Source organism: Halichoerus grypus, chromosome 15 (assembly GCF_964656455.1).
Source record: "Halichoerus grypus chromosome 15, mHalGry1.hap1.1, whole genome shotgun sequence".
Taxonomy (NCBI): domain Eukaryota; kingdom Metazoa; phylum Chordata; class Mammalia; order Carnivora; family Phocidae; genus Halichoerus; species Halichoerus grypus.
The window spans coordinates 43891010-43913714 of NC_135726.1; the positions used below are offsets into that span (position 1 = coordinate 43891010).

Below are 22705 nucleotides of genomic sequence, written 5' to 3' on the forward strand. Positions count from 1 at the left end.
GTTGTAGGCTCAGCCTCTTCTCATCTCCAGAAGTGGTGCTCTACACAGGAGTTAGGTGCCCAGTAGGAGTGATGTGCCTTGCTTGATTGAGGCTTGACTGTAAGTGGTGAGTAGGTCCAGAGTGGAGGACGGTCCCTTGAGAAGAGAGTGGAGGAGGGGGTTGGGGCACAGTCAGGGTCACGGGGGCAGCTTGGCTTCTGTAAGCAAATTCCTTCTCCTTTGTCCACTCCTTTGCTCTGTGACTTCGGAGGAGTTGCACACTTCTGTTCACCGGATAGTTCTAAAAAGCTGCGTTAGATTAGGTCTATTTGGGGTGAATACCCAGTCTGGGTCAAGGGTGACGCTCATCTTCTGGCCAGATGCTCAGGTAATTCTTTCCTTTTATAAGACAGACATTGAAAAAAGGGATTTTGAACAAACCACCCTTTTATCTTCTATTCGAGATATCAAATAATATTTTTGGCCAACTAGCCAGAAAGGGAATTTTATTTAAAAAAGTCGAGGGCGCCTGGGTGGCTCAGTTGGTTGAGGCGACTGCCTTCAGCTCAGGTCATGATCCTGGAGTCCCTGGATCGAGTCCCGTGTCGGGCTCCCTGCTTGGCCCTCCCCCGCTCATGTTGTCTCTCTTTCAAATAAATAAATAAAATCTTAAAAAAAAAAAAAAAGTCGAGCAGAATGGACGGGTAGACTAGAGGCTGAGCTTCCAGGATCTACACCCTAGATCATGATACAGAATCTGGACAGGAAGACTGCTCCCCTTGCACAAAGCCCTGCTGTCCCCGATCCTGTCATCACAGCTGCCTTCACCCCATTCTTTCCTGGGTCGCCCCCTTATGGGTTGTACTCTGGCTTGGTCATGTGCTTTCCTCAAGACAAGAAAAGCCAGGATTTGTATTTTTTGCTCCCATATGGAGAAGGCAAACTGCACCCATGGAGGTTCAAAGGGAGGAATGTCCTACTTACAGAAAGTGACCATACAGGTACAAACGTCTGCTTAAAATAATACTCAGAAATTGTTCGCACTTCTCTGTTGTTTGTTAGTTTTGCCTTTTTTTAATTCCAAAAGTGAATGCCCACTTCTCACTTTGGTAGAGGTGACGTAAAGATGTTTTTTGACAGTCGGGCTCTGTTGAGGCTCCTGGTAACTGACCTCCTTTAGTTTTATTGCCTTTTTTTTTTAAAGATTTGTTTATTTGAGAGAGAAAGAGAGCAGGAGGGAGGGAGAGAAACTCAAGCAGACTCTGTGCTGAGCACGGAGCCCAACGCAGGACTCAGCTTCATAACCCTGAGATCACAACCTGAGCCAAAACCAAGAGTCAGATGCTTAACCGACTGTGCCACTCAGGAGTCCCAACCCACCTGCTTTCTTAACGTAACTGATGAAAAGTGAAGGTCTTTTCCCATCAGAGGCATCTCCTCTATTACAAAAGAGCAAGCACAAAAAAAAAGTCTGTAGAGAGAAAAATTCTAGGTGGCAGAGCCCCTCAGGCTAACTTGGCTTTATATGAGGGATCTCTTAGGAGTGGGACCACTGCTCCTCTAGGCCAGCCGCCAAGTCTCCTGTCATGCTTTATGCAGAAGGAACTTGCACATGTCAGTTAGATGGCCACATGTCCCTTGGCCCTGCCTTGCTCTCCTCCCCCCATCACCACCACTATCCTCCCTTGTGGCTTCCCCTTGTCCTATGGCTGCCAGTGGTTGTGAGTTCTTGAACAGTGTGTTATTTAGGGTTCTCCAGAGAAATATCACCAGTGGGATGCAGATATATGCGAGGAGATGTATTATGAGAATTGGCAAACCTGATTATGGAGGCTGGGAAGTCCCACAATATGCTCTTTACCACAAGCTGGAGAACCAGGGAAACCAGGGCAGGTAGGTTTCAGTCTGCGGGTAGGAGGAGATGGATGTCCCAGCTGAAGAAGAAAGAGAATTCACCCTTCCTCTACCTTTTTGTTCTGTTAGGGCCCTCAACAGCCTGGGTGATGCCCACCCACACTGGTGAGGGCAGATCTTTACTCAGTCTACTGATGCAAATGCTATTCTTTTCTGGAAACACCCTCACAGACAATCCCAGAAATAATGTTTTACCAGCTATCTGGGCACCTCCTAGCCCAGTTAAGTTGGTACATAAAATTAACTGTCATGAAGAACTCTTCAGTGCGAGATTCAAGCAGCCTTCAAAGTCTTCATTCTGTACTTGCTCAAATAAATACAAACGGGGGGTGGGGAACCTGGGTGGCTCAGTCGTTAAGCATCTGCCTTCGGCTCAGGTCATGATGCCAGGGTCCTGGGATTGAGCCCCGCATCGCTTCTCCCTCGCCCACTCCCCCTGCTTGTGTTCCCTCTCTCGCTGTGTCTCTGTCAAATAAATAAAATCTTTAAAAAATAAACTGGGAGCACCTTGCTGGCTAGGTCAGTGGAGCACGCAACCGTTGATCTCTGGGGTCATGAATTCGAGCCCCACCTTGGGGGCAGAGATTACATGCATACATACAGACATAAATACTATCATCAACTTGATTTGTGTGTCTGCCAGGGAAGTCCAAACCCTATAAAATCATTAAGTGGAATGCTTCAAATCTCACACATGCAAACACCTTTCTGTTAACACTGTTCCAAGGACCCCACAATAACGTCAGTTTCAAATTTGATGTTATATTGCCTCTGGAATTCCACAATGGGGCAGCAATTAACATCTTGAAAATTCATCTTAAGTAATAAGCCTTCATGCTGTGATCACAGTTTGAACAAGGGGTTGTAGTCAGTAGTGTTATATAAACAGGTGACTGATGATGGAAAAAGCTCAGTAACTGCTGGAAGATGTTTTGCTGTAGTAGCAAGAATACCAGTTTTGAAGTTTGTTTCTTTTTGCCATAACCAAAAATATATATCTTGGGAAACTTACCTAAAATAACAAGTATCTGCCAACTCATGCACCCTCTTTGGCTAGACCTGAAATGAACACCAAGGTCAGACTTCACAGTGCCTTCTAAAGCTTTTAAAGCAGATTGGCAGTGATAAACCAGCAGCAAACTGGTTTCATCTCCAGGTCTGTGCTGGGGCTGCAGCCAAACATCATGCGGCATTTATATCCTGCTTGAAGGTGTCAGTCCTTGAAAACATACACTTCCTTTGCACACTATAGTATGAAGACTGCAAGAGTGCCTTTGAAATCTGCATTTTTTTTTTTTTTAAGATTTTATTTATTTATCTGACACAGGCAGCGAGAGAGGGAACACAAGCGGGGGAAGGGGAGAGGGAGAGGCAGGTCTCCCGCGGAGCAGGGAGCCCGATGCGGGGCTCATCCCAGGACCCCGGGATCATGACCTGAGCCGAAGGCAGATGCTCAACTACTGAGCCACCCAGGCAACCCCGAAATCTGCATTTTCTAAAAAATCAGGTTGAGGTATAATTTACATACAGAAAAACGCACCTTCTTTTGGGGTGCGGTTTTGAGTTTTGACAAATGTATACGTCACATAACCACCACAGTTGAGATATACAGCATTTTCATCACCTGAAGAGGTAGATTCCTGGCACCCCTTTGTGGTCAATCCCTACCCTCTGAACCCAAACCCTGACAACAATTGATCTGATTTCTTTCTTTGAAGTTCACCTTTTCCAGAACTTGGCCTTTTGTGTCTGGCTTCTTTCACTTATCATGATGTTTTCAAAATTCACCTAGGTTGTGCCACAGGCATTAAAAAAAAAAAAAAAAATTTCCCTTATGGAAAATCCCAAACATATAAAAGTCAAGGATCTCTGTCTGACGCCGAATTTCAAGTTACCAACTCATGGCCCGCTCCGCAATTTCCTCTGTAAGCATTTTGACGTGTACCTTGAAAAATCAAAACTTTTTTTTGTCTTAACGATAATACTATTATTCCACTTCACGTAAAATCTTTTGGCAAGACTTCTTCATACTAGATGGTGCGTACTTCCTACCTCGGCGCATTCGGAGGCACAAAATGTCTGGGGCTCCCGCATTTTGAGCCCTGCGCAGCTCAGGGTACCTAATCCTCCTAAGCATAATCTTAAGGGGGCGGGGCCGTCTCGCAGGTGTAGCCAGTGCGCGTGCGCGGAGAGGCGCACCGTCTCGGCCGCCGTAGTTCGCCTTTCCACGTGGGTGCCTCGTAGTCATGGCGGCTTTTCGGAAACCAGTGCTGCTCGGACTTCGAGACACTGCAGTGCGCGGCCGCCCCACGGGGCCGGGCGCCTGGACTGCTAGCAAGCTGGGCGGCCTTCCGGTGAGGTGGAGCGCCGGAGCCGGGGTCGGCGGGTGCTGGTGAGGGCTACGGGCTGAGGGAGGGGGCGAGGTCCCTGAGCAGAGCCGGAGTCTGAGCGCTTCCCCTGCCCTCAGGACGCCCTGCCGGCGGTAGCAGCGCCGAGGCCAGTGTGTGAACGTTGCAGGCAGCCTCTTGCCCTGGTCGTGCAGGTGTACTGTCCGCTGGAAGGCTCCCCGTTTCACCGGCTACTGCACGTGTTCGCGTGCCCCTTTCCCAGGTGCGGCCGCGGCGGGACGCGCAGGTAGGCGGGGAAGTTCCGAGCTGCCTCGGGCTTTTATGCCGAGTGGGCGGGAGCTGGGGGCCGCGCCGGCCGCACCGGATAGGGCTGGCCAGCTGGCTGGTGGTCAGCGTTGGAGCCTCACTGCCATTTATTTTTTACCCCGAAGCTGGAAGGTGTTTCGTTCCCAGTGCCTGCAGATGCGAGAGAGGGGGGCGCAGGACGCTCAGGTAAACCGGTTGTGATTAGCATATTATGACTTAATGTAATTTGAGGGTATTTTCTAGAATATCGTTTAAGATAAACTTTCAGCCGTGGCCTTTTGAAGTACGTTGGCATGGTTTTTGCACTTTTCTGAACTGTGAAGTGCTATCTCCTTAAGATTTTGTTCTTTTTTTCTTTTGATATACACTGAAGGCCTTGAGGCACATAATTCGCTGTTTTTGTTTGGGAAAAAAGTATGGATGTATACATATATGTGTTTGTGTGTAATACATATATATGTGTTTATAGTAAACATAGTTCCTGTGGTACCTGTACATGTCTATAGCAAACAATCAGAAAAAAGTTTGAATTTATTGAATTAAAAGGTTGGGCAAGTTGGTAGCTGCAGAACAAAATTCAGTCTCCTTTTGCCTGTAAATGTCCGCTTATGTATGTATATACGCTGAGTTCTAAACGTGTGCCAGGCATGGTACCAGCAGTACCAGGAACGAAAAGATGAAACCGTTGGTGTCTGCCTATATTTGTCAGGGTTGGGTTGCAGGTAATAGAAAAACACTGACTTTGGGCGCCTGGGTGGCTCAGTTGGTTAAGCAACTGCCTTCGGCTCAGGTCATGATCCCGGAGTCCTGGGATCGAGTCCCACATCGGGCTCCCGGCTCAGCGGGGAGCCTGCTTCTCCCTCTGACCCTCTCCCCTCTCATGCTGTTTCTCTGTCTCTCTCTCTTTCTCTCAAATAAATAAATAAAATCTTTTAAAAAAAAAAAAGAAAAACACTGACTTTTTAAAGCCGAGACAGAATTAGGTTTTTACTATCACTGGATAGGTTGGAGGGGGCCGCTCCAGGAACGAACCACCCCTCAGAACTGGCCTGTCAAGGAGCTGTTATACCACCTACCCCACCTGCAGTCAGAAAGCTGAGATGTGATCTGGTGAAGCGGAAGCTGCCCTTGTTAGATCTTTTGGCTCCAGGTCCTTGCTTTATATCACTTTTGCTTCATGGCCTCTCTTTCCACCTCATTCTGTTTCAAGTTTGTGTCTCCCTAATGGGCCTGACTAGCCAGCCCTTGATCATATCCGAACCCCTAGCTGCTAAGGAGTCTGGGAAATGTAGTTCTCTCCTGCTAGCTTCTGTAGTACATGAAGCACAACTGAAAGAGTTGGGAATAGATGGTTGAAGAAACCACTGTACTACGTTTGCCACGCTGCCCCTGGAAAGGGAAGAGACTTATTGTTACCTCCAGCATGCTTTTGAGTGTATGGGGACCAGGAAGTTGAATCAGAATGTGCAAGAGGGGAAGGTGCTGTGTGAAGGCTCCTTCGAGAAGGTGAAGGAATGGGTAGCTCAAGCCAAGGGAATAGGTGAGATCGCTCAAGTGTGCTTGGGCTTCATTCACTGAATATTCTTCCAGAAACAGGAAAATGGCCTTGCAGCAGAGGATTGGTGCGAAGGTGCAGGTGACTGGGGAAGTGACAGTGAGGAGGCGCCGCCACCACAGCTTACCTTGGATTTTGGAAATGATTCCAGTAGTGCCAGAGACATAGACTGTACTGCCCAGCTCCAGGATCTCCACCTGCGGGATGCTGTCCCGGGCGCTGCTTCTCCTGCTTCTCCTGGGGAGGACATGGCCTTGCCTTCTGAGGTGCCACAGTTCCTGCCATATTACATCTGTGTTGTGGATGAGGAGGATTACAGGGACTTCGTCAGCCTAGAGCACGCTCACAGCCTTCTGAGGGAGTATCAACAGAAAGAAGGAGTGGATATGGAACAGTTGCTTTCCCAAAGGTGAGAACGTGGGCTGCTGAGTCTGAGAGGGGACTTGACCAGGAAGCTGCCACAGTAGGTACCCTTTGGTTTGATTCTAGTACTTGGGGAAACTTTTTCAAGCAGAGCTTGTACGTGTAGGACCTTTCTGCTTTGCTCCTCTTGGATGAGAAAGGGAAACAGACAAGGCAATCTTACCAGCCACCCTTGAGTTAGCTGGAAAACACTGCTCTGTTTCTAACTACCCTCAAGAAGAGGAACAGAGAAGTTAGGGGTGACAGCTGGTACAGAAGAACGTGTGTCTACTATCTCTTTAACTTTATTTTTTGTCTTTAAATGATTGGCTCAGACAGGTAAGTTAGAAAAATGCCATTTGTTTTTTGACTCTTGGCTGTGGCTCAAGAACTGGCCTGGGACGTCAGAGACCCGCCCAGAGCTTCAGCCGCACCAGGGAAATGAGAGTCGTGTTGATATCTCTGTTGTCTGTCTCATCAGATGGTTTTAGGAGTCACTTGAGAGAATAGGTCCTAAAAGGCTTTCTAAACCAAAGCCCTATAAAGAAATAAGAATGATCATTTTTGCTATTATAATAGAATTACGATAGGATATTTGGAGAGATGACCTGGTTCTTTTTTTTTACTATTATATTATGTTAATCACCATACATTACACCATTAGTTTTTGATGTAGTGTTCCACGATTCATTGTTTGCATATAACACCCAGTGCTCCATGCAGAACGTGCCCTCTTTAATACCCATCACCAGGCTAACCCATCCCCCCACCCCCCTCCCCTCTAGAACCCTCAGTTTGTTTCTCAGAGTCCATAGTCTGTCATGGTTTGTCTCCCCCTCCGATTTCCCCCCCTTCATTTTTCCCTTCCTGACCTGGTTCTTTACCAGAGCTGTTTCCTTTGTAAGCTTTTCAGAATAATGTTGGACTGCTTGCAGACTGGTTGGTGTTGAAAAATAATCCATAGTGGGGAAAGACATGGAGATAGTCAATGGGCATAAAGACTTTTAAAATTGCAAATAATTATCCCAGAGTTGAAAATGGCAAGGGAGCAGGGCTTGGGAGAAGGGTGTGTAGGAGATTACTGTTAGATATTACAAGGTATTAAATTTACAATTTTTCTTTTTAAGATTTTATTTATTTATTTGACAGAGACACAACGAGAGAGGGAACACAAGCAGGGGGAGTGGGAGAGGGGGAAGCAGGCTTCCCGCAGAGCAGGGAGCCGGATGTGGGGCTTGATCCCAGGACCCTGGGATCATGACCTGAGCCGAAGGCAGACGCTTAATGACTGAGCCACCCAGGCGCCCCAAATTTACGATTTTTTAAAAAGGTTTCTTTAAAAAGGTTTCTTAACGACTGCACCACCCAGGCGCTGCTTAAATTTATGATTTTTAAATTATGTGCATTATCTTGTTTGCTCTTCTAAATATTGTAATTCTCTGGATATAGAGACTCAGAAGTGTTTTCTGCTTTTCTTTTTTTAGTCTTCCTAGTGATGGTGATGAAAAATATGAGAAGACCACAATTAAAAGTGGAGATAAGATATTTTACAAATTCATGAAGAGAATTGCTTCTTGTCAGGAGCAGATTTTGAGGTAGAGGCACATTTTCTTTTATTGTTTTTCTTGATTATAAAAGCAATACATGTTAGTTTGGAAAATACTGGGAAATATAATGAGAAAACCAAAATCTAATATTCCACAAACCGAGAGGCTACGATTTTAGTGTATTATGTTCGCTTATTTTTTATGCATTTGGACGTATGTACGTGGGTAGAACTTGTGTGGGGTTTTTTGTTTGTTTTTTAAAGCTTTATTTATTTATTTTATTTCTTTTTTTTTTTTTTTTTTTTAAAGATTTTATTTATTTATTTGACAGAGAGAGACACAGTGAGAGAGGGAACACAAGCAGGGGGAGTGGGAGAGGGAGAAGCAGACTCCCCGCCAAGCAGGGAGCCCGATGTGGGGCTCGATCCCAGGACCCTGGGATCATGACCTGAGCCGAAGGCAGATGCTTAACGACTGAGCCACCCAGGCGCCCTATTTATTTATTTTAGAGAGAGAGGGAGAGAGCATGAGCCAGGAGGGGGAGAAAGAATCTCAAGCTGACTCCAGGCTGAGCACTGAGCCTGATGTGGGGCTCGATCTCATGACCCGGAGATCACGACCTGAGCCGAAACCAAGAGTTGGGTGCTTAACCAACTGTGCCACCCAGACGCCTCAGGAAATGTATGTTTTTAAAAAACATAATTTGGGGGGCACTTGGCTGGCTCAGTCAGTAGAGCATGCAACGCTTGATCTTGGGGTTGTGAGTTCGAGCCCCATGTTGAGTGTAGAGATTACTTAAAAACTAAAAAAAAAAAAACCCATAATTTGGATCATATACTGTGATTTTTTTTTAAAGATTTTATTTATTTGACAGAGAGCGAGAGAGCACAAGCAGGTGGAGCAGCAGAGGGAGAAACAGGCTCCCCGCTGAGCAGGGAACCTGACACGGGGCTCGATCCCAGGACTGAGATCATGACCTGAGCTGAAGGCAGACGATTAACTGACTGAGCCACCCAGGTGCCCTAGTATGATTTTTTTTTTTTAAAGTAATCTCTACAATATCTTTTCAGTACATTGAGAACTTTGATTTTTTATTTAAGATTTTTTTTAAAGATTTTATTTATTTATTTGAGAGGAGAGGGAGAAAGAGAGAGCATGAGCAGGGGGAGGGGCAGAGGGAGAGGGAGAAGCAGATTCCCTGTTGAGCTGGGAGCCGGATGCAGGGCTCATCCTGGCACTCCGGGATCATGACCTGAGCCGAAGGCAGAGGCTTAACCAACTGAGCCACCCAGCTGCCCTCAACTTTTTATTTCCTCAGAACTTTCTCTCTAACCAAAGGTAACAGAATTTATTGTGTTTGATTTCCTGTGTTTTCTTGTAGGAGTTTTTGGTTTTAGTTTTTACATTTAGGGGTTTGTGATCCATTTTGAGTTAATTTTTGTATATGATGTATGAGGGTCAAGGTTCTTTTTTTGTATGAATATCCAATTGTTGCAACACCAGTTTCTGTTACTGATCACTTTTGTCTCGCTTATCAGTTACTAAGAGAGGAGTGTCAAAACTTTCAGCTATGATTATAGATACGTCTTCTTTTAATTCTGTTAAAGTTTGTCTCATGCATTTTGGTACTGTTTTAAGATGTATGCACTTGTAGGATTATTTATCTGATGAATTGATCCTGTTATAATTATAAATAAATGTTGCTGTTTATTTCTGTTGATGCTTCTTCCTTGGATTGTATTTGATCTCCTGTCGGTATAGCCACACTAGCTTTCTTTTGTTTAATCTTTGTATGGTTGATCTTTTTTATACTGTTTACTTTTAGCCTCTTCCTTTAAATATAGTGTTTTTTTTTTTTTTTTAAGTTATTTGATTTCTTTAAAGTAAAAAAGAAAAAAAAAAGCCGGTTTACTTAATTTCTCCCACCCCTGATCCCTCGACTCTGGAAACCACCAATTTCTTCTCTATGAGTTTGGTTTGTTTTTTGGTTTTTTTAGGTCCTGCCTATAAGTGATTTCACACAGTATGTCTTTCTCTGTCTGGCTTATTTCACTTAGCATTATGCCCTGGAGGCCCATCCATGCTGTCGCAGATGTCAAGATTTCCTTCTTTATGGCTGAGTGTTCTGTTGTGTGTTGTATGTGTATATGTATGTGTACGTGTATATACACACACAACACACACACATGTACGCGCACACACCACGATTTCTTTATCCATTTATTTGTCGATGGACACTTGGGTTGCTTACATGTCTTGGCTATTGTAAATAATTCTGCAGTGAACATGAGGGTAGTTCTCTTTCTTGAGTTCGTGTTTTTGTCTCCTTTGAATAAATACCCAGAAATGAGCTTGCTGGATCACATGGTAGTTCTGTTTCTGATCTTTTGAGGGACGTGCATACTGTTCGCCACGGTGGCTGCACCAATTTCCACTCCCGCGGACAGCGCGCGAGGGCTCCCTTTTCTCCACGTCCTCGCCAACACTTGCTATTTTTTGTCTTTTTGATAGTTGCCGTTCTGACAGGGGTGAGGTGATATTTAAAGTATCCTTTTTAAACACCTTATATATATGGGTCTTGCCTATATTTTATCCAGACTGTTTGCTTTCTACATAGGGTCTTGAGTCCATTTAATGTAATTATTGGTGGCGGTGGGTTAATTTTGTCACTCTGGTATTGGCTTTTTTCCTTTTTAGTTTTTTTGTCCGTCTGCTCCCTTTTGTTTTAACCTTATTTTCAGTGAATTGAATATTGTTAATTTATGATTTTATGTCTTTCCTGTTGCCATAAACAGTGTTGCTTTAGTGATTATAATGTGCATCTTGGACTTCCTGCAGTGTGCCTTCACACAGTAGGTGCTACTTTATGAACTAAGAACCATAGCACAGAATCCTGTTTACCTTTCCCCTGCCCTTTGTGATCTTGTTTTCACATGTTCACTTCTCTATGTGCTTTATATCCCATAATGTATTATTATTTTTGTTTGAAATAATAGTTTTTAAGGATAATATATATACAATAAAATTAAAAATAATGATTGGGGGTGCTTGGCTGGCTCAGTCGGTAGAGCATGCAGCTCTTGATCTCAGGGTTGTGAGTTCAAGCCCTGCATTGGGTATAGAATTACTTAAAACAAAAAATAAAATCTTTTAAAAAATAATGAAAATAATGATCAGAAGGTCTTTTATATTTATCGACCTATTTACCCTTTTCGTGCTCTACATTCCTTCATGCTGAGCTTCCATCTGGTATTTCCATCTGGTATTTCAGAAGTCTGAAGGACTTCTGATTTTTTTTTTTTTTTTTTTTCTTTTTACAATGCAAGCTTAGGGGTGCCTGGGTGGCTTAGGCGGTTGAACATCGGGCTGTTGATCTCAGGTCTTGATTGCAGGGTTGTGAGTTCAAGCCTCACATTGGGCATGGAGCCTACTTAAAAATAAGTAAGTAAGTAAGTAAATAAGTAAAATAAAAATAAAGTGTGGGTTTGTTGGAGATAGCCACGAAGGTTTTGTCTACAAATGTATTTGTTAATATTTCTTTTAATAGACATTTTTATTGGATATACAATTTGTTTTTTATTGCTTTCCATTCAACACTGGAAAGATTTTGTTCCATTGACTTGTTGCCTTTAGTGTTTCTGTTAGAAATTAGCTGTAATTCTTATTGTTGTTCTTATGTTTGTTATATTTATGTAATTAAACTATCACGTACTTCAGTGACTGTATGTTTTAATATATCCTGCGTGGTATTTGCTGAACTTTTTGGATTTTTGCGTTGATGTCTATTCATGAATTTTGGGAAAATGTTGGCCATTATCTCTTCAAATATTTCTTCTGTCCTCTTTCCTTTTTCTAGGACTCTAGTTACTTGTATGTTTAGACATACAATTTGAAATTGTCCCATGGTTTTTAAAGACCCTGTTTCTTTTTTTAAATTATTTTCACTTTTTGTTTCATTTTGGATATTTCTGTTTTCCTCAGATTCACAGATTTTATGTTGTTGTTTCCTACCTGCTGTTAACTTTTATTGAATGAAATTCTTTATTCAGCTATGGCAGTTTTCATTTCTAGCATTTCTCTTTCAGTTTCCATTTCTGTGCTGACTTCCTCATCTGTTTATGCATGTATACCTTTTCTGCTAGATTCTTTTATATGTTTATTATTATTTTTATTTTAAAGATTTTACTTATTTATTTGATAGACACAGAGAGAGAGAGCACAAGCACAGGGAGCGGCAGGGAGAGGGAGAAACAGGCTCCCTGCTAAGCAAGGAGCCCAGTGTGGGGCTCGATCCCAGCACCCTGGGATCATGACCTGAGCCGAAGGCAGATGCTTAATGAACTGAGCCACCCAGGTGCCCCTATATGTTTATTATGGATATTTTATTGTTTGTTTTATCCCCCTTCCACTGACATTTTATTTTTTTTATTTTTTTATTTTTTTAAAGATTTTATTTATTTTATTGAGAGAGAGAGAGAGCACAAGAGGGGGAAAGCGGGAGAGGGAGAAGCAGACTCCCTGCCGAGCAGGGAGCCCGATGCGGGACTCGATCCCGGGACTCCAGGATCATGACCCGAGCCGAAGGCAGTTGCTTAACCAACTGAGCCACCCAGGCGCCCCTCCACTGACATTTTAAAGTCTTTTTCTGGTAACTCCGTCATTTTGTCTGTGGGTATTTTTTTTTTTTTTTTTAAGATTTTATTTATTTATTTCAGAGAGAGAGTGCACAAGCAGGGTGAGGGGCAGGCAGAGGGAGAAGCAGGCTCCCTGCTGAGCAGGGAACCCATGAGGGACTTGATCCCAGGACCCTGAGATCATGACCTGAGCTGAAGGCAGCAGATGCTTAACCGACTGAGCCACCCCAGCGCCCCTGTGGGTATTCTTATATTGACTTTTTTTGTGGCTTAAATTTTTCTGCTGCTCTTGGGGCACCCGGGTGGCTCAGTTAAGTGTGCGACTCTTGATTTTGGCTCAGGTCGTGAGACCGAGCCCTGCGTTGGGCTCTGCACTGAGTGTGGAGCCTGCTTAGGGTTCTGGTTCTCTCTCTCCCTCTTGCTCTGCCCTCCGCACCCCCCCCCAGCTTATGCATACACTCTCTCTCAAATAAATAAATTAATTTTCTGCTGTTCTGTATATCTAATTTCTTTTTATTGTTTACCATTGTATGTTGAAGAACAGTAGATACTGAAGTAAATATTTACTCCTTAGAAGGGTGTGTCCCTTCTTCTGTAAGGCTGGTAGTGTGGAGATCCAAGTGTGCTTACTCTGTGGTTGAGCTCTGTCTGGACTTTGTTGCAGTTGTAGTTAGATTCGGTTCAACATTGGCTTTAGTGCCTTCATCCAGACTTTGAATCAAACATTGACAAGACTTCAGATATCTTGCTGATCTCTACAGGCTTGCAGCTAGGTTTTGGGCCTTTGGATTTTCTTTGCTCTCTGGTTTTGCTCCTGGTACTCTGCAAGAAGGAAGCAAAGTTTGCAAAGCATGGTCTCTGATGTTGAAATGTGATTTGTGTATGGTCCTTCTTCAGGGTCTATTGTTTCCTTGCTCTAGGTATTCCTGGAGTGGAGAACCACTTTTTTTGACCTGCCCTACATCAGAAGTCACTGAGCTCCCAGCCTGCAGCCACTGTGGAGTCCAAAGGACATTTGAGTTTCAGCTTATGCCAGCACTGGTCAGCATGCTCAGAAGCACTAATTTAGGTAATAAGCCCTTTATTTTTTTATTTTTTATTTTCTAAAGATTTTATTTATTTGAGAGAGAGAGAATGAGAGAGAGAGCACATGAGAGGGGGGAGGGTCAGAGGGAGAAGCAGACTCCCTGCCGAGCAGGGAGCCCGATGCGGGACTCGATCCAGGGACTCCAGGATCATGACCTGAGCCGAAGGCAGTCGCTTAACCAACTGAGCCACCCAGGCGCCCCAATAAGCCCTTTATTAATTTAAGTTTGTGGATTTATTGCACTAATATGGAATTATTTTACAAGGAAAGGCTATCATTTCATTTTTGTTTACTTATAAAATGTAAGCATATTACAAAAAATTTGGGAAATTTATAATCCAACCAATCCAACACAAACACTGATACCATTTTGTCGGCTTTTTTTTTTTTTTTTTTTTAAAGATTTTATTTATCTGAGAGAGAGAGAGAGCACAAGCAGGGGGAGCGGCAGAGGGAGAAGGAGAAGCAGATTCCCCGCTGAGCAAGGAGCCCAACGGGGGGCTTGATCCTAGGACCCTGGGATCATGACCTGAGCTGAAGGCAGATGCTTAACTGACTGAGCCACCCAGGTGCCCCCATTTTGTCGGTTTAAGGCCAAGCTGTTTTCTATCCTTAAAATTATTTTCATAGCGGGATCCCCTGGCTGGCTAGGTTCGTGGAGTATGTGACTCTTGATGTCAGGGCTGTGAGTTCAAGCCCCACATTGGGGTAGAGTTTACTTAAAAAAAAGAAAGAAACAAACAAAAAACTTAAATAGCATTGTATTACAGTCAAAATTTATTATTATTTAAAAAAACTGGGGGCGGAGGAGACAAATAACTTTTACAGGGGTACCTGGCTGGTTCAGTTGGAAGAGCATGTGACTCAATCTTGAGGTCGTGAGTTTGAGACCCATGTTGAGTGTAGCAATTACTAAAAATTATTTTGAAAAACTTTAAAAATTAAAAAATGTTTTAAAAAAATAATTTGGGGAACCTGGCTGGCTCAGTTGGTAGAGCACGTGACTTGATCTTGGGGTTGTGAGTTTAAACCTTACCATGTTGGGCATAGAGCGTACTTAAAAATTTTTTTAAATTTAAAAATAAACTTAGGGGTGCCTGGGTGGCTCAGTTGGTTAAGCGTCTGATTTTGGCTGTGGTCATGATCTCAGGGTCCTGGGATCAAGCCTTGCGTCGGGCTCTGTGCTCATTGGGGAAACTGCTCGTCCCTCTGCCTCTCCCCCTGCTCATGCTCAAGTGCTCTCTCTCTCTCTCAAATAATAAAATCTCTTAAAAAAATTTTTTTAAATAACTTTTACGTGATTATAGTTATTTTGTCATCATTATATGGTCTTTCTAAACAAAAATTAAGTTTTTATAATAAAAGTAATGGGGCACCTGGCTGGCCCTGTCAGTAGAGCATGTGACTCTTATCTTGGTCATGGGTTCAGGCCACACACTGGGCGTAGAGCAGGGCTCACTCTCACAACCCTGAGATCATGACCTGAGCTGAAACCACGAGTTGGATGCTCAACCAACCAAGCCACCCAGGCACCCCTAAGTTTATTTATTTTTTTAGTAATCTCTATCCCCAATTTTAGCTTGAACTCATAATCCTGAGATTGAGAATTGCATGCTCTTCTGACTGAGCTGTTATATTAACGGTATTAATTCTTCCAATTCATCAACATGGATGTCTTTCCATTTATTTGTGTCTTTCATTTCCTTCAGTAGTGTTTTATAGGTTTCAGTGTACAAGTCTTTTGCTTACTTGGTTAAATTTATTCCTAAGTATTTTATTTTTTTAATCTTTTTTTTTTTTGGATTGATTGTTTATCCTGCAACTTTGCTGAATGTATTTATGAGAGCCTGTGAAAGCAGTGCTCAAAGAAAAAGTTAGGGTTGAAAACACATATGTTTAAAACAAAGATCTCAAGGGCGCCTGGGTGGCTCGGTCGGTTAAGCATCTGCCTTCAGCTCGGGTCATGATCCCAGGGTCCTGGGATCGAGGCCCGCATCGGGCTCCCTGCTCCACGGGAGGCCTGCTTCTCCCTCTCCCACTGCCCCTGCTTGTGTTCCCTCTCTCGCTGTGTCTCTCTCTGTCAAATAAATAAATAAAATCTTTATTTTTTATTTTTATTTTTTTAAGATTTTTTTTTTTTTTATTTGACCAGAGACACAGCGAGAGAGGGAACACAAGCAGGGGCAGTGGGAGAGGGAGAAGCAGGCCTCCCGCGGAGCAGGGAGCCCGATGCGGGCCTCGATCCCAGGACCCTGGGATCATGACCTGAGCTGAAGGCAGATGCTTAACCGACCGAGCCACCCAGGCGCCCCAAATAAAATCTTTAAAAAAATAAAAAATAAAGATCTCAAATCAGTGACCTAACATACATTGCAAGGAACTTAAGAACAACCAACCAACCAAAGGTGACAAAAGAAAGGAAGAAATAAAGGCTAAAGCAGAGATTTCAAAGGAGAATGTAGACACAATAGGAAAAATATATGAAACCCAATTTTTTGGTGTGGATATTTAGGTTTTTCTACATAGAAGATAAAATCATCTGCAACAGAGATCATTTTATTTCTTCCTTTACAATTTTGCCTTTTATTTCTCTTTTTTTCTTTTTGCTTAATTCCTCTAAAACTTCTGTGTTGATTAGAAGTGGCAAAAGTGGGCATCCTAATCTTGTTCCTCACTGAGGAATTTCCCTTCTGTTTTTGGAGTTCTTTTTATCACTACAGGGTGTTGATTTTTGTCAAATGCCTTTTCTGCATCAATTGAGATGATCATGCAGTTCTATTTATTTTATTAACGTGTATTACATTGATTTTTGTATATTTAACCACCTTTGCATGTTAGGGTAAATCTTACTGGATCATGGTGTATAAATCTTTTTTTTTTTTTTTTAAGATTTTATTTTTAAGTAATCTCTACACCCAACATGGGACTCAAGCTCAGAACCCTGAGATCAAGAGTCACAGGCTCTACCAACTAAACCAGCCAGGCACCCCGCTGTATAAATCTTTTTAATAAGCTCTTGGATTTTGTTTGCTAGTATTTTGTTGAGTATTTTTGTATCTTATTTATTTTTTTAAGATTATTTAAGCAACCTCTTTATCCAATGTGGGGCTTGAACTCACAACCCCGAGATCGAGATCCTCATGCTCTACCCACTAAGCCAGCCAGACACCCTTGTATCTTACATTTATAAGGGATATTGGTCTATAATTTTCTTGTAGTGTCTTAGTCTAGACTTGGTATTAAGATAATGCTTGCCTTGGGGCACCTGGCTGGCTTGGTTGATGCAGCATGCAACTCTTATTTATTTACTTATCTAATTGTTTTTTTTTTTTTTAATGTGTTTCTGTATTTTTTTTTTTTAAAGCAGGCTCCATGCACAGCACGGAGCCCAACATGGGGCTCGAACTCAAAACTGTGAGCTGAAGGCCTGAGCTGAGATCAAGAGTTGGACACTCAACCGACTGAGCCACCTAGGCACCCCACATTCAACTCTTGATCTCGGGGTTGTGAGTTTGAGCCCCATGTTGGGTGTAGTGTCTACTTAGAAAATAAATTCCTTGTAGAATGAGTTAGTAATCATTCCCTTCTCTTTAGTTTTTTGGCGGAGTTTAGGAAGGATTGGTGTTCTTTGAATGTTTTGTCATATTCACTAGTTAAACCATCTAGTTCTTGGCTTTTGTGTTGTTGGGTGGTTTTTGATTACTGGTTCAATCTCCTTACTAGTTACAGGTCTGTTCAAATTTTCTATTTCTTGAGTCAGTTTTGGTAGATTGCATGTTTTGGTAGTTTGTCCATTTCATTCAGGTTATCTGATTTATTGCTATACAACTTATAATACTTTTTTTCTATAAAATTAGTAGTAATGTCCCTACTTTATTTTTGATTTTGGTGATTTGAGTCTTCTCTCTTTTTTTCTTAGTCATTCCAGGTAAAGATTTGTTGACTTCCTAGATTTTTCTCTATTGTTTTATAGTCTGCATATTTAAAATCTCTATCTTTTATTTTTTCTTCTGCTAGCTTTGGTTGGTTGGTGGTCTTTTTCTAATTCCTCAAGGTATACAGTTAGGTCATTGATTTGAGATCTTTCTTTGTCCTTTTTTTTTTTTTAAGTTTTATTTATTAGTTTGAGAAAGAGTGAGCAAGTAAGGGGAAGGGCAAAGGGAAAGTGAGAGTCCTGAAGCAGACTCCCCACTGAGCTCAGAACCCCACACAGGGCTTGATCCCAGGACCCTGAGATCATGACCTGAGCTGAAATTAAGAGTAGGCACTTAACCAACTGAGCCACCCAGGCACCCCTCTTTGTTTTTAATGTATGTGTTTGCGCTTCTAATTTTCCACTTAGCACTGCTTTTACTACATCTGATAAGATTTGGTATTTCGTGTTTTTGTTTTCATTTGTCTCAGATAAATATTGTCTAATTGCCCTTAATGATTTCTTCTTTGACCTCTTGGTTATTTAAAAGTGTTTTATTTAATTTCCACATATTTGTGAATTTTCCAGTTTTCCTTTTATTACTTATTTCTAGTTTCATATCATTGTGATTGGAAAAGATAACTTTGTGTGATTTCAATCTTTCTAATTTATTGAGACTTACTTTGTGGCCTAACATATGGTATATCCCAGAGAATATTCTATGTGCACTTGAAAAGAATGTGTTTACTGCTGTAGTTGAGTGGAGTGTTCTGTATGTGCACGTTCTTTTTTTTGGGGGGGGGGTATGTGCCTGTTAGTGGTAATTGATTTATAGCCTCGTCAAAACCTTTGTTTCTTTATTGATCTTATGTTTGGTTGTTTCATCCATTACTATAAGTAGGGTATTGAAGTCAACTATTGTTGTAGCACTGTCTACTTTTCCCTTCAATTCTGTCAGTTTTTGCTTCATACATTTTGGGCCTCTTCATATAGAAGTATATATGTTTATAATCGTTACACTATTTGCTTAGAATATATTTTTCTATCCTTTTTCTTTCATTCTCTTTGTGTCCCTGTATCTAGAGAGTCTCTAATAGATAGTGTACAGATGGATCTTGTTTTATTTTTGTTATATCCAATCTGCCAGTGCCCTTTTTTAATGGAGCTTAATCCATTTACATTTAATGTCATTATTGGTAAAGAAGGATTGACTTCTGCCATATAGCTGTTTCTTTTCTGTATGTCTTATAATATTTTTGTTTCTCAATTAATTCTTCCATGACTGACTGTTTCTTTCTTTTTTGTATTTAGGTGATTTTGGGGGGGTGGGTTGTATAACATTCAGATTCACTTTCATTTTTTTTAGTTACTCATTTAGTAGTTACTTTGGGGAGTTAACATCTTAAAATTATAACAATGTAGTTGAATAATATCAACTTTGTTTCAATAGTATACAAACACTCTGCTTCTGTATACCTCTTTGTTCCTCTCTTTTTTTTTTAAAGATTTTATTTATTTATTTGACAGAGAGACACAGCGAGAGAGGGAACACAAGCAGGGGGAGTGGGAGAGGGAGAAGCAGGCTTCCCGCCGAGCAGGGAGCCCGATGCGGGGCTCGATCCCAGGACCCTGGGATCATGACCTGAGCCAAAGGCAGACGCTTAACGACTGAGCCACCCAGGCACCCCATTCCTCTCTCTTTATATTGTTATTGTCACAGATTATATCTTTATACGTTATATGTCTATTAACATAGATTCATAATTATTGTTTTATGCATTTGCCTTTTTAATTATATAGGAAAAAGAGAGAAGTTGCAACCTGAACCAAAAGTACAGTAAACCAAATCTGGCTTTTATGAAGTAATCAACTAGTATTCTTTAGTTTTTGTTTTTGAGTTCCTGTCTAGAGTTCTTTAATTTCAGATGAATTCCTTTTAGCATTTCTTAGAGGGCAGATGTGCTCCCTCAGCTTTTAAAAATCTGATAATGTCTTAATTCTCCTTCATTTTTGAAGGGTAGTTTTGCCAGATATACAGTCGTTGGTTTTTAGTCTTTTTCTTTCAGGACTTTAGATATGTCATCCACTGCCTCCAAGCCTTCATGGTTTCTGGGATATCAGCTGTTAAATCTTAATGAGGGTATCTTGTACGTAACTAGTTATTTCTGTCTTACTGCTTTCAAAAATGATCTTTGTCTTTGAGTTTTAACAGTTTGACCATAATGTGTCTGAATCCCTTTGAAAAGTTTTTCCTACTTAAAATTTGTTTCTATAATTCTGAATAAACTGAAAAACATTGAATTGTGTACTTTAAAATGGTGAATTTTAGGGGCGCCTAGGTGGCTCAGTTGGTTGAGCGTCTCTTAATCTCAGCTCAGGTCTTGATTTCGGGGTTGTGAGTTCAGGCCCCGTGTTGGCTCCACACTGAGTATGGAGCCCACTTTAAAAATAAATACATAAAAATTAAAATGGTGAATTTTATGGCATGTGAATTATATTTCAATTAAGAAAAACACCATGTGAGCAGCTGCATAAACTCATAATGCCTTTGGTGATCCTTATAAAGACACCAGGAAAAGCAAATATAATAGCAAAGCAGTAATTATAACAATTAGGTTTAATGGAGGTAATTAAGCCAACTCTTCATTTGTTCTTTAGAAAAAAAATGTTGGTTTTATTTTGCCCTTCCATGTATTAATAATACATAGTTGAAAATTTTTCTGTTATACATATTTTTAAGCAGGATTTCAGTGAGTGTATTATAAAGGCCAGTCCTTTGAGCCCTGATTTTTTGAGGTCTTCGTATTTTTCTTTTTCTTTTTTTTTTTAAAGATTTTATTTATTTATGAATGACAGAGATGGAGCACAAGCAGGGGGAGTGGGAGAGGGAGAAGCAGGCTTCCCACTGAGCAGGGAGCCCGATGTGGGGCTCGATCCCAGGACCCTGGGACCATGACCTGAGCCGAAGGCAGACGCTTAACGACTGAGTCACCCAGGCACCCCAAGGTCTTCGTATTTTTCTTACTAATGCATTTATTTTATGTCTTGCTTGTTTGTTGCAAATTCAAAATATTGAACTCTTAGGCACTGTTTGTGCAGCATACTAATTTGACTTACATATATTCTAAAATGATTACCACAATAAGTTGAATTAATATCAATCATATAGATATGAAAGAAAAAAAAATTGGTTTTTTTCCTTGTGGTGAGAACTCTTAGGATCTGTCCTCTTAAAAACTTTCCAAATCTACATCTCTGATATTTATTTATCTTACAACTGGAAATTTGTACCTTTTGACCACCTTCATCCAATTCTCTTTCTTCCTACCCCCTACCTCTATAACCCCAAATATGATCATTTTTTTCTATGAGTTTTGAGTCTTTTTTTTTTTTTAGATTATACATACAAGTCAGATCATACATTATTGTCTTTCGCTTTTTGACTTATTTCACTTAGCATAATTCTCTCAAGATCCATCCATGTTGTTGCAAATGGCAAGATTCTCTTCTTTATGTGGCTAAATAGTATTCCAGTGTGTGTGTGTGTATCACATCTTTATCCATTTGTCTATCATTGGACACTGAGGTTTCCACATTTTGGCTATTTATTTATTTGAGAGAGAGAGAGAAAGTGAGCGGAGGGAGGAGCAGAGAGAGAGGGACAAGCAGACTCCGCACGCTGAGCACAGAGCGCAACTAGGGGCTTGATCCCACAACCTGAGATCATGATCTGACCCAAAATCAAGAGTCTGACGCTCAACCGACTGAGCCACCCAGGCACTCCATGTCTTGGCTATTGTAAATAATGTTACAATGAACATGGGGGTGCAGATATCTCTTTGACATAATGATTTCATTTTCTGTATACCCAGCAGTAGAATTGCTGGATTATGTGGTATTTCCATTTTTCATTTTCTGAGGAACTTCCATACTATTTTCAATACCACAGTGGCAATACCAATTTACATTCCCATAACAGGATGCAGGGGTTCCCTTTTCTCCATATTCTTGTCAGCACTTGTTATTTCTTGACTTTTTGGTGACGGCCATTCTAACAGGCGTGAGGTGATATCTCATTGTGGTTTTGATTTGCACTTCCCTAATGATTAGTGATGTTGAGTACCTTTTCATGTATCTGTTGGCCATTCACATGTCTTCTTTGGAAAAATGTCTATTCATGTCCTTTGTCCATTTTTAAATTGGATTGTTCATATTATTTTGCTGGTGAATTGTATGAGTTCTCCATATATTTTGGATATTAACCCCTTATCAGATATATGATTTGCACATATTTTTTCCTATTCTGTAGGTTGTCTTTTCATTTTGTTGATTTTTTTCTTTTGCTTGTGATAATTTTTTTTTTTTTTAAGATTTTATTTTTAAGTAATCTCTACACCTTAAAGTGGGGTTCGAACCCACAACCCCAGGATCAGGTGTCACACACTCCACCAACTGAGCCAGCCAGGTGCTCCTGTGTTAATTTCTTTTAAAAATATTTTTTATTTTTTAAATATTTATTCATTTAAGTCATCTCTACATCCAACGTGCAGCTTGAACTCACGACCCCCAGATCAAGAGATGCATGCTCCACTGACTGAGCCAGCCAGGTGCCCTTGGAAGTGATAATTCTTTTTTTTTTTTTTTAAGATTTTATTTATTTGAGAGAGAGAGAGAGAGAGAGAACGCACAAGTGGGAGGGAAGGGCAGAGGGCGAGGCAGAAGTGATGAGGGACGCTTAACTGAGCCACCCAGGTGCCCTTTAAAGTATTCTTTTTTTTTTTTTAAGATTTTTTATTTCTTTGTCAGAGAGAGCGAGTACAAACGGGGAGTGGCAGGCAGAGGGAGAGGGAGAAGCGGGCTCCCCACTGAGCGCGGAGCCCGATATGGGGCTGGATCCCAGGACCCTGAGATCATGACCTGAGCCGAAGGCAGATGCTTAACCAACTGAGCCACCCAGGCGCCCCTTAAAAGTATTTTTTAAAGTGTACATGCAATGCTCACTTCAGAAATCCAGTTACCC

At 41.6% G+C, this 22705-nt stretch overlaps 1 protein-coding gene across 3 annotated transcripts in view; it reads left to right on the top strand.

The window, feature by feature from the left end:
* The first annotated feature begins 3303 nt into the window (after positions 1–3303).
* PDCD2L (programmed cell death 2 like) overlaps positions 3304–22705 on the top strand; it is a 28162-nt gene continuing 8760 nt past the window's right edge. Inside the window, exons 1-7 of one of the 3 annotated variants that reach the window (XR_013444095.1) lie at positions 3304–4247; positions 4361–4527; positions 4673–4733; positions 6138–6511; positions 7989–8099; positions 8926–9068; positions 13606–13717. Coding sequence is in view for 2 of the 3 variants with exons in the window: in XM_036108495.2 (XP_035964388.2) it covers positions 4140–4247; positions 4361–4527; positions 4673–4733; positions 6138–6511; positions 7989–8099; positions 13606–13754 (970 nt within the window). In the remaining variant the exon portion in view is untranslated. Of the gene's footprint in view, positions 4248–4360; positions 4528–4672; positions 4734–6137; positions 6512–7988; positions 8100–8925; positions 9069–13605; positions 13755–22705 lie in introns of those variants that run through there. The other 2 variants (XM_036108495.2, XM_036108496.2) reach the window with 2 other exon arrangements.